This window comes from Oncorhynchus kisutch, linkage group LG6, assembly GCF_002021735.2.
Source record: "Oncorhynchus kisutch isolate 150728-3 linkage group LG6, Okis_V2, whole genome shotgun sequence".
Taxonomy (NCBI): Eukaryota; Metazoa; Chordata; class Actinopteri; order Salmoniformes; family Salmonidae; genus Oncorhynchus; species Oncorhynchus kisutch.
The window spans coordinates 57,317,856-57,332,956 of NC_034179.2; the positions used below are offsets into that span (position 1 = coordinate 57,317,856).

At 40.5% G+C, this 15,101-nt stretch overlaps 1 protein-coding gene across 4 annotated transcripts in view; it reads right to left on the reverse strand.

Moving 5' to 3' along the window:
* LOC109893026 (P2X purinoceptor 1) overlaps positions 1-15,101 on the reverse strand; it is a 40,325-nt gene that overhangs the window by 21,734 nt on the left and 3,490 nt on the right. For all 4 annotated transcript variants that reach the window (XR_002255707.2, XR_002255708.2, XM_020486018.2 and 1 more), the window contains exon 2: positions 4,786-4,930. Coding sequence is in view for 2 of the 4 variants with exons in the window: in XM_020486018.2 (XP_020341607.1) it covers positions 4,786-4,930 (145 nt within the window). In the remaining 2 variants the exon portion in view is untranslated. The remainder of the gene's footprint in view (positions 1-4,785; positions 4,931-15,101) is intronic.

Here is a 15,101-nt window from a genome sequence, read left to right on the forward strand (position 1 = left end):
CCTGTCCACAACCTCAAACAGTCACACTCCAAACTCCACTATGGCCAAGACCAAAGAGCTGTCAAAGGACACCAGAATCAAAATTGTAGACCTGCACCAGGCTGGGAAGACTGAATCTGCAATAGGTAAGCAGCTTGGTTTGAAGAAATCAACTGTGGGAGCAATTATTAGGAAATGGAAGACATACAAGACCACTGAGATTGACCCGTGGGGTCAAAATGATCACAAGAACGGTGAGCAAAAATCCCAGAACCTCACGGGGGGACCTAGTGAATGACCTGCAGAGAGCTGGGACCAAAGTAACAAAGCCTACCATCAGTAACACACTACGCCACCAGGGACTCAAATCCTGCAGTGCCAGACGTATCCCCCTGCTTAAGCCAGTACATGTCCAGGCCCGTCTGGAGTTTGCTAGAGAGCATTTGGATGATCCAGAAGAAGATTGGGAGAATGTCATATGGTCAGATGAAACCAAAATATAACTTTTTGGTAAAAACTCAACTCGTCGTGTTTGGAGGACAACGAATGCTGAGTTGCATCCAAAGAACACCATACCTACTGTGAAGCATGGGGGTGGAAGCATCATGCTTTGGGGCTGTTTTTCTGCAAAGGGACCAGGACGACTGATCCGTGTAAAGGAAAGAATGAATGGGGCCATGTATCGTGAGATTTTGAGTGAAAACCTCCTTCCATCAGCAAGGGCATTGAAGATGAAACATGGCTGGGTCATTCAGCATGACAATGACCCCAAACACACCACCCGGGCAATGAAGGAGTGGCTTCGTGAGAAGCATTTCAAGGTCCTGGAGTGGCCTAGCCAGTCTCCAGATCTCAACCCCATAGAAAATCTTTGGAGGAAGTTGAAAGTCTGTGTTTCCCAGCAACAGCCCCAAAACATCACTGCTCTAGAGGAGATCTGCATGGAGGAATGGGCCAAAATACCAGCAACAGTGTGTGAAACCTTGTGAAGACTTACAGAAAACGTTTGACCTCTGGCATTGCCAACAAAGGGTATATAACAAAATATTGAGATAAACTTTTGTTATTGACCAAATACTTATTTTCCACCATAATTTGCAAATAAATTCATAAAAAATCCTACAATGTGATTTTCTGGATTTGTTTTTCTCATTTTGTCTGTCATAGTTGAAGTGTACCTATGATGAAAATTACAGGCCTCTCTCATCTTTTTAAGTGGGAGAACTTGCACAATTGGTGGCTGACTAAATACTTTTTTGCCCCACTGTAATTGATAGTGCAGTTAGAGTCAATATAATTTCTTTGTAGATTAATGTTATTTTAAGACATCTGTGTAGTTACAGTGGTACAAGACAGCTTTTACTACTACTATTAATAGTACTACTACTATAAAACTGCTCAATATACTGCCTATTTCAATATCTAGAAAATAAATACCTTTGGGTGTAATACAATGTTGAATCACTCAATCAATACTGTATAACCAGTGTCAATTACATTGTTTTGGAAATCACCATGAGACTCATGTAAATACCTTGAATAAGTGAACATATACCATATATTATGATAACAGACAAGGTAATCTTCAGGTAAACACTTTGAATAAGTTAACACATACCATATACCACTACTTGCCTAGAGAGTTTTCAGCTATACTTTTCGTGGCTATTAATTTACCACCATGCTGGCACTAAGACCGCACTCAGTCAGCTGTATAAGGAAATAAGCAAACAGGAAACCACTCACCCAGAGGCGGCGCTCCTAGTGGCCGGAGACTTTAATACAGGGAAACAAATCAGTTCTACCAAATTTCTATCAACATGTTAAATGTGCAAAATAATTCTAGATCACCTGTACTCCACACACAGAGACGCGTACAAAGCTCTCCCTCGCCCTCCATTTGGTAAATCCGACCACAACTCTATCCTCCTGATTCCTGCTTACAAGCAAAAATTAAAGCAGGAATCACCAGTGACTCGGACTATAAAAAAGTGGTCAGATGAAGCAGATGCTGAACTACAGGACTGGTTTGCTATGACAGACTGGAACATGTTCCGGGATTCTTCCGATGGCATTAAGAAGTCACCACATCAGTCACTGGTTTTATCAATAAGTGCATCGAGGACGTCGTCCCCACAGTGACTGTACGTACATACCCCAACCAGAAGCCATGGATTACAGGCAACATTCGCACCGAGCTAAAAGGTAGAGCTGCCGCTTTCAAGGTGCAGGTCTCTAACCCGGAAGCTTACAATAAATCCTGCTATGCCCTGCGACGAACCATCAAACAGGCAAAGCGTCAATACAGGGCTAAGATTGAATCATACTACACCGGCTCCGACGCTCGTCTTATGTGGCAGGGCTTGCAAACTATTACAGACTACAAAGGGAAGCACAGCCGCGGGCTGCCCAGTGACACAAGCCTACCAGACAAGTTAAATCACTTCTATGCTCGCTTCGAGGCAAGCAACACTGATGCATGCATGAGAGCATCAGCTGTTCCGGACGACTGTGTGATCATGCTCTCCGTAGCCAACTTGAGTAAGACCTTTAAACAGGTGAACATACACAAGGCTGTGGGGCCAGACGGATTACCAGGATGTTTGCTCCGGGCATGTGCTGACCAACTGGCAGGTGTCTTCACTGATATTTTCAACATGTCCCTGATTGAGTCTAATACCAACATGTTTCAAGCAGACCGCCATAGTGCCTGTGCCCAAGAACACAAAGGCAACCTGCCTAAATGAGCACTCACGTCCGAAGCCATGAAGTGCTTTGAAAGGTTGGTAATGGCTCACATCAATACCATTATCCCAGAAACCCTAGACCCACTCCAATTTGCATACCGCCCAAACAGATTCACAGATGATGCAATCTCTCTTTCACTCCACACTGCCTGCCCTTTCCCACCTGGACAAAAGGAACACTTATGTGAGAATGCTGTTCCTTGGTGTCCACATCAACAAACTAGAATGGTCCAAACTAGAATGGTCCAAACACACCAAGACAGTCGTGAAGAGGGCACAAAAAAGCCTACTCCCACTCAAGAAACTAAAAAGATTTGCCATGGGTCCTGAAATCCTCAAAGGGTTCTACAGCTGCAACATCGAGAGCATCATGACTGGTTGCATCACTGCCTGGTATGGCAATTGCTCGGCCTCTGACCACAAGGCACTACAGTGGGTACTGCGTACAGCCCAGTACTATACTGTGGCTAAGCTGCCTGCCATCCAGGACCTCTACACCAGGTGGTGTCAGAGGAAGGCCCTAAAAATTGCCAGAGACCCCAGGCACCCCAGTCATAGACTGTTCTCTCTACTACCGCATGGCAAGCGGTACCGGAGTGCCAAGTCAAGGACAAAAAGGCTTCTCAACAGTTTTTACCCACAAGCCATAAGACTCCTGAACAGGTAATCAAATGGCTACCCGGACTATTTGCATTGTGTGCCTCCCCCTAACACCTATTTTACGCTGCTGCTACTCTCCGTTTATCATATATGCATAGTCACTTTAACTACACATTAATGTACAGTACATACTACCTCCATTGGGCCAACCAACCAGTGCTCCCGCACATTGGCTAACCGGGCTATCTGCATTGTGTCCCGCCACCCGCCACCCACCACCCGCCAACCCCTCTTTTACGCTACTGCTACTCTCTGTTCATCATATATGCATAGTCACTTTAACCATATCTACATGTACATACTACCTCAAATCAGCCTGACTAACCGGTGTCTGTATGTAGCCTCGCTACTCTTATAGCCTCTCTACTGTATATAGCCTGTCTTTTTACTGTTGTTTTATGTCTTTACTTACCTATTGTTCACCTAATACCTTTTTTTCACTATTAGCTAGAGCCTGTAAGTAAGCATTTCACTGTAATTCGGCGCTGTTGTATTCGGCGCACATGACAAATAAACTTTGATTTGATTTGATATATTTTGATAACAGACAAGGTCATCTTCAGGTAAATACCTTGAATAGGTTAACAGATACCATATATTATGACAATTTGTTCTTAACTGACTTAGTTAAATAAAGGTTAAATAAATAAATAAGACAAGGTCATCTTCAGGTAAAGACCTTGAATAAGTTAACATATACCATATATTATGATAGCAGACAAGGTCATCTTCCGGTAAATACCTTGAATAGGCAAATAGATACTCATATAAGATCACAGGCTGTATAATCTTGTGTGTTTGACCTTCTTGCTGTTTTTGGTCATTGATCTCCTTACTCCTAACCATCAGTCAAACTGGTTGGTTCTGAATTAAATAGACCCATCATGGCCACACCCCTCAGAGTAAACAGTAGTGTCTTCTTTGTATCTCTTTATTGCTTAATCACGGTCAACATGAGCTGACTACACTTAGGCAAACAATGTCACTGTGTTTACAGAGACTCTTCTGCTTGTCTCTGTATTTGCCTAATGTGTGTGCAGGATCAGGATGCGTGCAAAGGAACCACTGATGAAAGTTAGGTACAGTTTCACTCTGACACCTGTGTGTTGACAATGATATCACGATACCACAGTTCATGTTCTTCACCTTCTTCATTTCCTCCTTCTTCTTCAATCTGTCAGACACCATCTGTCTGACTTCCCTGCATGAACCTCGCTGTAGTACTTTATTACGCATTGCTATTGCACTAGTATTACAGCACACTAGTAGATGTACTGTGAGGCTCAGTTCCTAGAGGGTGTAATGATATGTGACCTTTCAGGTCATTCATTACAGGACTAGTGTTGTTCGTCAACACACACAGCCACCTGTTCAAGGAAGATATTAGCCAATGACCCACCTGTTCAGGGAAGACGTAGTCGACCATGTCCCAGACCCTCTCCTCTCCATCCACGTTGGTGTAGCCCACCCCTTTCATTTTAGTAAAGACAGAACTCACGGCCGTGTCTGTCGACTGGTAGCCTTTCTCATAGATAAACACCCAACTGGATGGAGCAGAGGACACAGAGGATATTATAAATCAGTCAATAGATCAATCAAATGTATTTATAACGCCCAAACAGTTGTCTCAAAGTGCTTTACAGTAACCCGGCCTAGACCCTAAAAAAGCAAGCAGAAGCACAGTGGTGAGGGGAAAGTCTCTAGCAGTCAGAAACCTTGAGAGGAACCAGGCTCATACAGTACTAGTGATTTCAGCATCTGAGATATGAAACCACAGGCAAGGGCAAAGATCCATGAGTATTGCCAGCATTTCTAGACAACCGTTTTCAAATGATGCCAACAGCTACAGTATAGGTCAAGGTTACAGTACAGTACTGTATGTGTCATACATGTATGATATGTTGTATGACTAATCTAGTTAATGTAAGTTCAATCAGTAAGGCTGGTCTTAATGCATCTTCTCACGTTAAACTTGGTTTGAGTAGTATAACGTATTCACATTGAAGCTTTTATCATGGGAACTTTATATTTGTCATTATTAATAATGGTCTCATCATCATCAGATTGAGCAGATGTGACGTGGCAGTGACGTGCTGAGCTTCAAATCTGTCTCCTTATTGATTGTTTGAAATTGTAATTTAGCCATCAATTAAAAGAAGGAAGCAAACTTAAAGAGATACCAGACTTAGCATATCATAGGATTTAGCAATGCAATTCTCTAAGTCAACAGACAAAGCAGGAAAGAGCAGTACTCTCCTCCAGCGAGACAGGGGAGTTGTGGCCGAACAAACGTTCTATCACAATGGACGGTTAGACTGAAGAAAGGTAACCCAACAACATTCGCCAAAGACGACAGAGCTGCTTTGGAAAACATGAACGAGGAATTGAAAAAGCTGGATTTGATCCCTGGAGCAATAGCAGAAAAAGAGGCCGTCAAAGTATCGGTGGAGTCTAATAACAGCTTAATACAGCAAATAATGGCAGAAAATGAAATACTCCATGCCACAAAACTACAGGATGATAACAAATAAATGAGGGCTGCAATTCTAGATATCAAATGCAGATGCATGAGGCACAATATTGTTATGACAGGGGTGGAGGAAGAGCAAAACAAAGACTACTTGAAAGAACAACTCAGGATGACGGAGGAACACGGTAAAATGTGGATTACCAAAGGGCCCACCGTTTTGGCAGATAACAGACCCGACAGACCGAGACCTGTTGTTGCAAGGTTAACCCGTTACAAAATTAAAGTGACAGTGCTGGGAAGAGGAAGGGACCTGGCAGCGGGAAGTAGTTTGGGGGTGGGAGTGCTGTGCTCGTTTGGGGGTGGGGGGTAGGGGTGCAGGACAAAAAAAAACAGTTTTCCCGTGCTGTAGACGGCTGTATCGGTCCGCTAATACAGGACTATTAAAAAGGTCCAGTGCACTACTTTTGTGAGAAAAAAAATTAAAATTCTCCCAAAAATATTTGTTATAAAAATAAAAAAACATTCTGATTTTTCAGGGGGTGCCGCAGCATGCTCAGCACCTCCACTTCCCGCGGCTATGCGGAAACAATTTATCTATCAATTAACAATATTCTTGAGAGATCGTGGACAGTAGACGGGTTCTTTACCCTATTCTTAAACACCACAGGGCCAGAAAGTGCACCTGGCGTTGGACAAGCTCTACATTAACAACCAGCTCTTCAGGGCCTCCAAGATAACAACCTGGTTGTGAGTAACCCTGCAATGCTGAGCCAGTCATTCCAAATTAGGCCTACAACACGACATCCCTATTTTGTTTATCTCTCTCCCTCATGACGAGCAACCCCATGATGGTAACAGGGACAATTTGAGTATCATGCAGTAGCCTAAACCTATCGATGTTACATTGAGCCGAGTGAATGGAATATGAATGCCAGTCATCCAATATGCTGTAATAGAAATAAGGCCATGCTCAGAAAAAAAAAAAAGTGTCCTCCCTCATAACCGCCACTGACATTTATAGATTAAGTTATGTGGAAAAAGGCACTTCTGTCATGGGCAAAGAAATTCAAAAGGGGTGATGATATTAATTAATAATAATTTTGAGCCAAATGTGCAAACTGTCCAAACAGGTCCGCAAGGAAGGTGGATCCTTTTGAATATGCTATTGAACGATAAACATATTTGGATAATTAATCTATGTGCTCCAAATAATGCTGATCCACACTTTAAAAAAAGATTTATAACAATCTATTGAGCTCACAAGCAACAAACGATCCTATTATTATGGTGGGAGATTATAACACGGTTTTAAGTACTTCAATGGACCATAAAGGAAATCACACTACAAACTATCACCCTTATGCACTTAAGGAAATAACAAATATTATGGGCACATTAGACCTGGTGGATACATGGAGGCTAACAAACCCAGACCTAGTGAGATATACTGTACATGGAGGAGGCTTAATCAATATTATTATAATATATTATTATTATTATTAATCAAGCTAGTTTAATTCTCACTGGCACCAAAAGTTTTTTTTTAAGTGTTGATAGGAGACAGAATGCGATCGAACCATCATCTAATTGTCCTCCACATAACTCTTACAGAATTTCCACTTGGTAGGGATATTGGAAATGAAATCAAAGCCTACTGGAGGACTATTTGCTCTTAACTAATACAAAATATTTTAGAACTGACATTTTCCTGCACGACATAGGCACATCCGATCCCCTTATTGTATGGGACACTTTGAAATGTACCTTTAGAGGCCAATTAATTCAATATTCATCTTTAAAACAAAAGCAGCTTCGGTTAAAAGAGAAAGGAAATAGAGGAACTAACAGGACAGGTAGATAGCAATAAAAAAAACTGTACTATACAGGCACAGAATAAGTTAGAGTAAAAACCAAAAAAACTGGAGGGATTTATTTAAGAACGATCACGTGTAATGTATTACAAAAATAAAGCGAACTGGATGGAAAATAGTGAAAAATGCACTAGATTTTTCTTGAATCTCCATCGTAGAAATGCAACCAAAAATAATTTACAGAAACAAATGACAGAGTCATCCATGATTCACCAAATTATAAGAGTAAGCTAAATATTTTCATTTCCAGTCTCCTCCATCTCCACTGAAGGATGTTTAATTGTAAGGATTTTTTCCCCTAATAATAATTATAATGTCAAATTATCAATTGTACAGAAAATACCTATTGTGAAGGCCAATTTACAGAGGAGGAACTTCTTGAGGCAATTAAACCCTTTCAGTCTGGAAAAACCCCAGGGCTTGATGGCATACCAGTAGAGGTATATCAAAACGTTTTTTATGTACCTTATTAGCATGTTTTAACTACTCCTATAAAAATGGTAGACTATGAAGGTAAGAAGGTCTGATTTCACTATTAACAGGACTCAGGTGGTAAGTATAAAGATCCAGTCCATTTAAAAAACTGGAGGCCTCTTACACTTCAATGTGTGATGCAAAAATACTTGTGAAATGCATAATGCATAGAATTACTTATTTTGCACATCTTCATAGTGTGCAAATAATACCATAAACCTTATCTTGCAGTGTGATTTCATTTGAAACTTTTCTTCAACAATGTACGCCATACAGAGGTGATTTAGTAAACTTAAGACGGTTTAGTAAACTGAGACATATAAAAACAGTCTCTTTATAACTCACATTGTTGAAGAAAAGTTTCAAATCACACTGCCAGAATATAATGATGTTTATGGTAATTTTTGCACAATTAGTTTAGTACTATCTTCACACAGACTGATGTATAGGACTCTCTCACAGCAGTGAGAATTAGGCAGAAACACAGTAATCCCAACGCAAGCTGGCTATCACCAGGTGATGTTGAATTAAGGTAGGATTAAAAGGACAATCAGCAGTTGCTACACCCATAATTAATGATATGTGCCCATTGATTATTGAAGAATATAACTTGTAAATTCCTCATGGGCTTAGTTCAACTGTCGTACCCCATCAGAACCCAAATTATAAGGCTGTTTTACGCCAAAGTTTGTAAACAATGTAAATGTAAACAAACCCTATATAGCCTCAAAACATGGTTAAAACTATCATTTTGATATCATGGATGGTCAGACCTTGTATCCATAGGTCTGTCTATGAATTTGAGAGTGGTTACATTTCTCCAGCCCCGTCCCTCAGCTTTTTACCGAATCAGAGGCGGGGAGGATGATTTGTTAGTGTTTCTACTGCTGATTGCCGCTTTAAAAAGTGCCTTTGGGTGATATTAAGTATTATTCCCACGGTTATCAGTGCAGGGTGATGCAAACCAGATTCCAAAGTTTGAGTACTGAATGACAACCTATTCCCTAAATAGTGCACTACTTTTGACCAGGGCCCATGGGGTTTCCAGACTCCAAGGGAGTGAATGCATAGAATGTTAAGAGGTGGGACAGAATGTATGGAATGTATGACAATGAAATTATTACATAGTGTTACATGCACATTTATCTGCACACACGGGTGAATACACCATAACTATATACCAGGTTATTAACCTATTTGGGTCCGTATTGAGCTTGAAGGCTGAGTCTGACATGCCTGTCACTGTATCTCTGTGTAGCTGATAAGTAAGGGACTTCCTTGGACAGCCTTTTTAATAGTAGCACTATCTGTCTGTCTGTCAGTCTCAACCTACCTTCTCCAGAATGATGGACACCAGCTTGTGAGCAAGAGAATTAACAGGTAAGTAGATGATGTCATAGGGCTATACGTACGTACGCTGGTATAATATAAAAGGACATATAAAACAAGTACAGATGTTATATAAATGACATATAAAGTAATAACCCCCTGGCATCAAGCCCCAGAGACAGGATGTTACACACATCTACAACTCCCTGCCACTGCCTTGCAGCTAAAGTCGCACACACACATGTGCACACACAGCGTTGTTTGGCTGTAATTAAACTTTAAAGAATTAAAGAACCTGGTACGTTTCAACTGGATGTTTCCGTCAAGCTATGACTACAAATCCTATCGCTGTTGTTGTTTCTGAATGATAATTAAAGTCCACATAGAGAGAAATGTAAAAACAGCCACATTAGAAGAAACCAAAGCGTGAAATGAGGAAAAGCATTTTCCACTAGAACAATCTAAGAAAGATCTGTATCTGTTCTGTGTCCCGAGGGAGAGGGAGAGAGAGGGAGAGAGAGGGAGAGAGAGGGAGAGAGAGGGAGAGAGAGAGAGAGAGAGAGAGAGCTTTTTGATGTGTGATTGGCTTTGTGGCTCTTGCTGAGCACACTGTTTTTCAGACAGATTTCTTTTGAGTCGCCCTATTTCTATTAAGGCCCATAGCCGTTTGATCCTGTGTGGCTCAGTTCATAGAGCATGGCACTTGCAACGCCAGGGTTGTGGGTTTGATTCCGACCTGAGACCAGTACGAAAATGTATGCATTCACTACTGTAAGTCGCTCTGGATAGAAGCCAGTTTATGCTTGATCCGAAAATATTGCCGGGGGCACCGTATGGATGGTGCGACACAATTGCAGAGCCTCCAGAGGCATGCAGAGGTCCAATTGAGCTCCATGCCGTGCAACATCCAAATCTTGTAACATTGCTGAGAGCTCCGTATAGCTCCGCATTGACATGATTGGTTGACGGTAGGTGAGGGTGGGAGGTCCTATATAAACACAAACCCACTTCCTTGGCAACTTCCTTCACAACAGCTCAAATCCAGTAGGGCTCTGATTAAGAGAGTCCTGGACAGGTTCCTAATCACCCCCCAACCCCAGACAGCACACATAACACATACAGTTTGGACAAGCACAGGGTCAAGCTGCAGTGCAGCGTCCCTGGATGGAGAGCATGTTCTGGGGTTAAGGGCCTTGCTCAAGGGCCCAACGGTAGGGGAATGTCTTTAGGATGTAAAGAAAGAACAAATTTCTGAGGTATTATAATTCTGGTATGACTGAATCTGCCAAGCTGAGCGCATTTAAGTTTCTCTAATGTGTTTTCAACAGAGAATGAACTTTTGAAATGTCACATGCCTTTCTGGCATTATCTCAAGGAGGAAAATCTCTGAGAAATAGCAGTGTAGCTGTGAGTTTACCCATGTTTGATTGTTATCTGTGTGAGCACATGCTTCAGCCTGTTCATGTCCTGTAGCTCCTAAAGTCCAGATGCCTGAAGATGTATACAGACACACAAAACACACACACGCAGGCACGCACACACACACGTATATACACACACAAAGTGTAAACAAATCATTTGTTTTGTTGAGACATAAAAACAGTCTGTCTTCTGGTGCATCTCCAGTAAGAAAGTACAAAGTACAACATGAAAGTCCAAAGAATTCATCCTCCTTCCACAACACTGATTCATCCCACTATTTGCAAACCTACATTTGGTAGCAAGTCTGCAAGCTAAGGAGAGGATTGGTCCAATGTGACTATCTATGTGAACAAGTTTCGCAATATGCAGTAATGTTGCACTACCAAAGACTGGTGATAAGAGGGATGTCTTCAGCTGCAGCTAATCTCTAGCTCCTTGCTCCTTATATGCTCACAGTATACAATATAACATGCCAGCTGCTGTTCCATCATTCTTCACTATTCCTCCAGATAATTAATTCAGCTGCCACAACAGCCAGTCACAAGAAAGTTCCTGTTTACATCTATTCATCCTGTATGCAAAAAAGTGAATAGTATGTATAAGCTGGAAGTAGAAACCTATAGTTGAAGTCAGAAGTTTACATACACTTAGGTTGGAGTCGTTAAAATGATTTTTTCAACCACTCCACAAATTTCTTGATAACAAACTATAGTTTTGGCAAGTCGGTTAGGACATCTACTTTGTGCATGACACAAGTAATTTTTCCAACAATTGTTTACAGACAGATTATTTCACTTATAATTCACTGTATCACAATTCCTGTGGGTCAGAAGTTTACATACACTAAGTTGACTGTGCATTTAAACAGCTTGGAAAATTCCAGAAAATGATGTCATGGCTTTAGAAGCTTCTGACAGGCTAATTTACATAATTCAAGTCAATTGGAGGTGTACCTGTGGATGTATTTCAAGGCCTACCTTCACACTCAGTGCCTCTTTGCTTGACATCATGGGAAAATCAAAAGAAATCAGCTAAGAGCTCAGAAAAAACATTGTAGATGTCCACAAGTCTGGTTTAGCCTTGGGAGCAATTTCCAAACGCCTAGAGGCACCATGTTCATCTGTACAAACAATAGTACGCAAGTATAAACACCATTTGACCACACAGCCATCATACCGCTCAGGAAGGAGACGTGTTCGGTCTCCTAGAGATGAACGTCCTTTGGTGTGAAAAGTGCAAATCAATCCCAGAACAACAGCAAAGGACCTTGTGAAGATGCTGGAGGAAACAGGTACAAAAGTATCTATATCCACAGTAAAACGTGTCCGATATCGACATAACGTGAAAGACCGCTCAGCAAGGAAGATGCCACTGCTCAAAAAACGCCATACAAAAGCCAGACTACGGTCTACAACTTTACATGGGGACAAAGATCGTACTTTTCGGAGAACTGTCCTTCTGGTCTGATGAAACAAAAATAGAACTATTTGGCCATAATGTCCATCGTTATGTTTGGAGGAAAAAGGGGGATGCTTGCAAGCTGAAGAATACCATCCCAACCGTGAAGCACGGGGGTGGCAGCATCATGTTGTGGGGGTGCTTTGCTGCAGGAGGGAATGGTGCACTTCACAAAATAGATGGCATAATGAGGTAAGAAAATTATGTGGATATATTAACATCTCAAGACATCAGTCAGACATCAGGAAGTTAAAGCTTGGTCGAAAATGGGTCTTCCAAATGGACAATGACCCCAAACATACTTCCAAAGTTGTGGCAAAATGGCTTAAGGACAACAAAGTCAAGGTATTGGAATGGCCATCACAAAGCCCTGACCTCAATCCCATAGAAAATTTGTGGGCAGAACTGAAAAAGCGTGTGAAAGCAAGGAGGCCTACAAACCTGACTCAGTTACACCAGCTCTGTCAGGAGGAGTGGGCCAAAATTCACCCAACTTATTGTGGGAAGCTTGTGGAAGGCTACCCAAAGTGTTTGACCCAAGTTAAACTATTTAAAGGCAATGCTACCTAATACTAATTGAGTGTATGTAAACTTCTGACCCACTGGAAATATGATGAAAGAAAGAAAAGCTGAATAAATAATTCTCTCTACTTATATTCTGACATTTCACATTCTTAAAATAAAGTGGTGATCCTAACTGACCTAAAACAGGGAATCTTTTACTTGAATTAAACGCCAGGAATTGTGAAAAACTGAGTTTAAATGTATTAGGCTAAGGTGTATGTAAACTTCTGACTTCAATTGTCAGTGTTATTGTTTATTAGTTTACTCCAATTAGGAGAAGGATGGTAGGGTTTGCGGGGAATAATAAAGGAAGGTATATTCAATATATATGTATGTGCATATATGTATGTATGTATATATATATGTGTATATGTATGAATGTTTATATGTGTACAGAGTGGGCTCCAAAATTACTGGCACTTCTGACTGGCAATGCACGAACATTACTTTAAAAAATATAAACAATATAATTATAGACGTAAACTCAATATACCAACATGTGAGAAATACTGTTATTTATTAATGTTTCAATGGAACCCACCAAAATAATTTATTGATTTAATAAAAAAATGTCCTCCAAATCAAGGTTTCACAATTAATGGCACCCTTAAATATTATTGTAAATAACATCTACCAAGATTAAACCAGGAATTAAATTCCATTTATTTAAGTTGATCTAAGTCTTAAGGAACTATATTGAGCCATTACATCACTTCCTGTTTCACTAGGGTATAAAAATGAGGTAACACGCATGCAATATCCCTTTGTCATCCAACATCATGAAGAAAACAAAAGAACTGGCAGTTCAAAAGGACAGATGGTCATAGACCTTTATAAATCTGGTAATGGCTACAAGAAGATCCACAAACGATTGAATATACCATTGAACACTGTCAGGGCAATTATAAAAAAGTCAAAAGATATGGAACAGTTGAAACCCCCAGGATAGGGAGGAGGATGGTGAGAGAAGAAACAAAATCCCCAATAATCACTGTGAAAGAATTGCAGACCTTCGTGGGTCAGTGATGTTTTGGGGCTGTTTTAATTCCAGAGGTCCAGGGGCACTGGTTAAGATTGATAACATAATGAATTCCACCAAGTATCAGGCAATTTTGGCTGACAATCTGGTTCACTCTGCCAGAAGGCTGGGACTTGGCTGTAAGTGGACTTTCCAACATGACAATGACCCAAAACATACCTCAAGATCCACACAGAAATGGTTCTGTGACAACAAAATCAATGTTCTGCCATGGCAGAATTCTGCCATCTCTGTCGCCGGACCTCAATCCAATCGAAAACTTGTGAGCAGTTGATAAGCGCAAACCTAAGAATGTGAAGGATCTTGAAAGGATCTGCTTAGAGGAATGGTCCAAAATCCCTCCAAATGTGTTCCTTGTCAAACATTACAGGAAAGGACTCCAGAGGTAGTTTCACTAAGTACTAAATGAGGAGTGCCAATAATTATGAAACCTTGATTTTGGTCAAATGTATTTTGCATTAAATAATTGTACGATTTTGGTGGTTTCCATTGAAGCATTAATAAAGTACAGTAATTTGTCACGTGTTGGTATTTGGAGTTTCTCTGTAATTATATTGTTTATATTTTTTTATGTATTATTTGTGCATTGCCAGTCAGGGGTGCCAGTAATTTTGGAACCCACTGTATATATGTGGATGTATGTATGTATATATATATATATATATATATATATATATATAGAAATATTTACCCCAAAAATAAATGCTTTGTAAATGATGCAGACAATTACATTGATGGAAGCAACAATCTATCCTCAATATTAAAGCTGATCCACCTCCTAAAAAAGAAAAGCAAGTCATTAGGTTGGGTACACTAGATTACTTTCTAAATGTAATCCATTACAGTTACTAGTTACCTGTCCAAAATGTTAATCAGTAACGTAACTTTTGGATTATTACCCAAACTCAGTAACGCAATCTGATTACTTGATTACTTTCAGTTACTTTTAGAATACTTTTCCCTTAAGAGGCGCAGGTTAGTAGTTGGAACAGCCACAAAGTCATAAAATCTGATTTTAAACCTAACCTTAACCCTAACCGTACCACATAGCTAGCCCTTATGCCTAATCCTAACCTTAAATAGCCCTA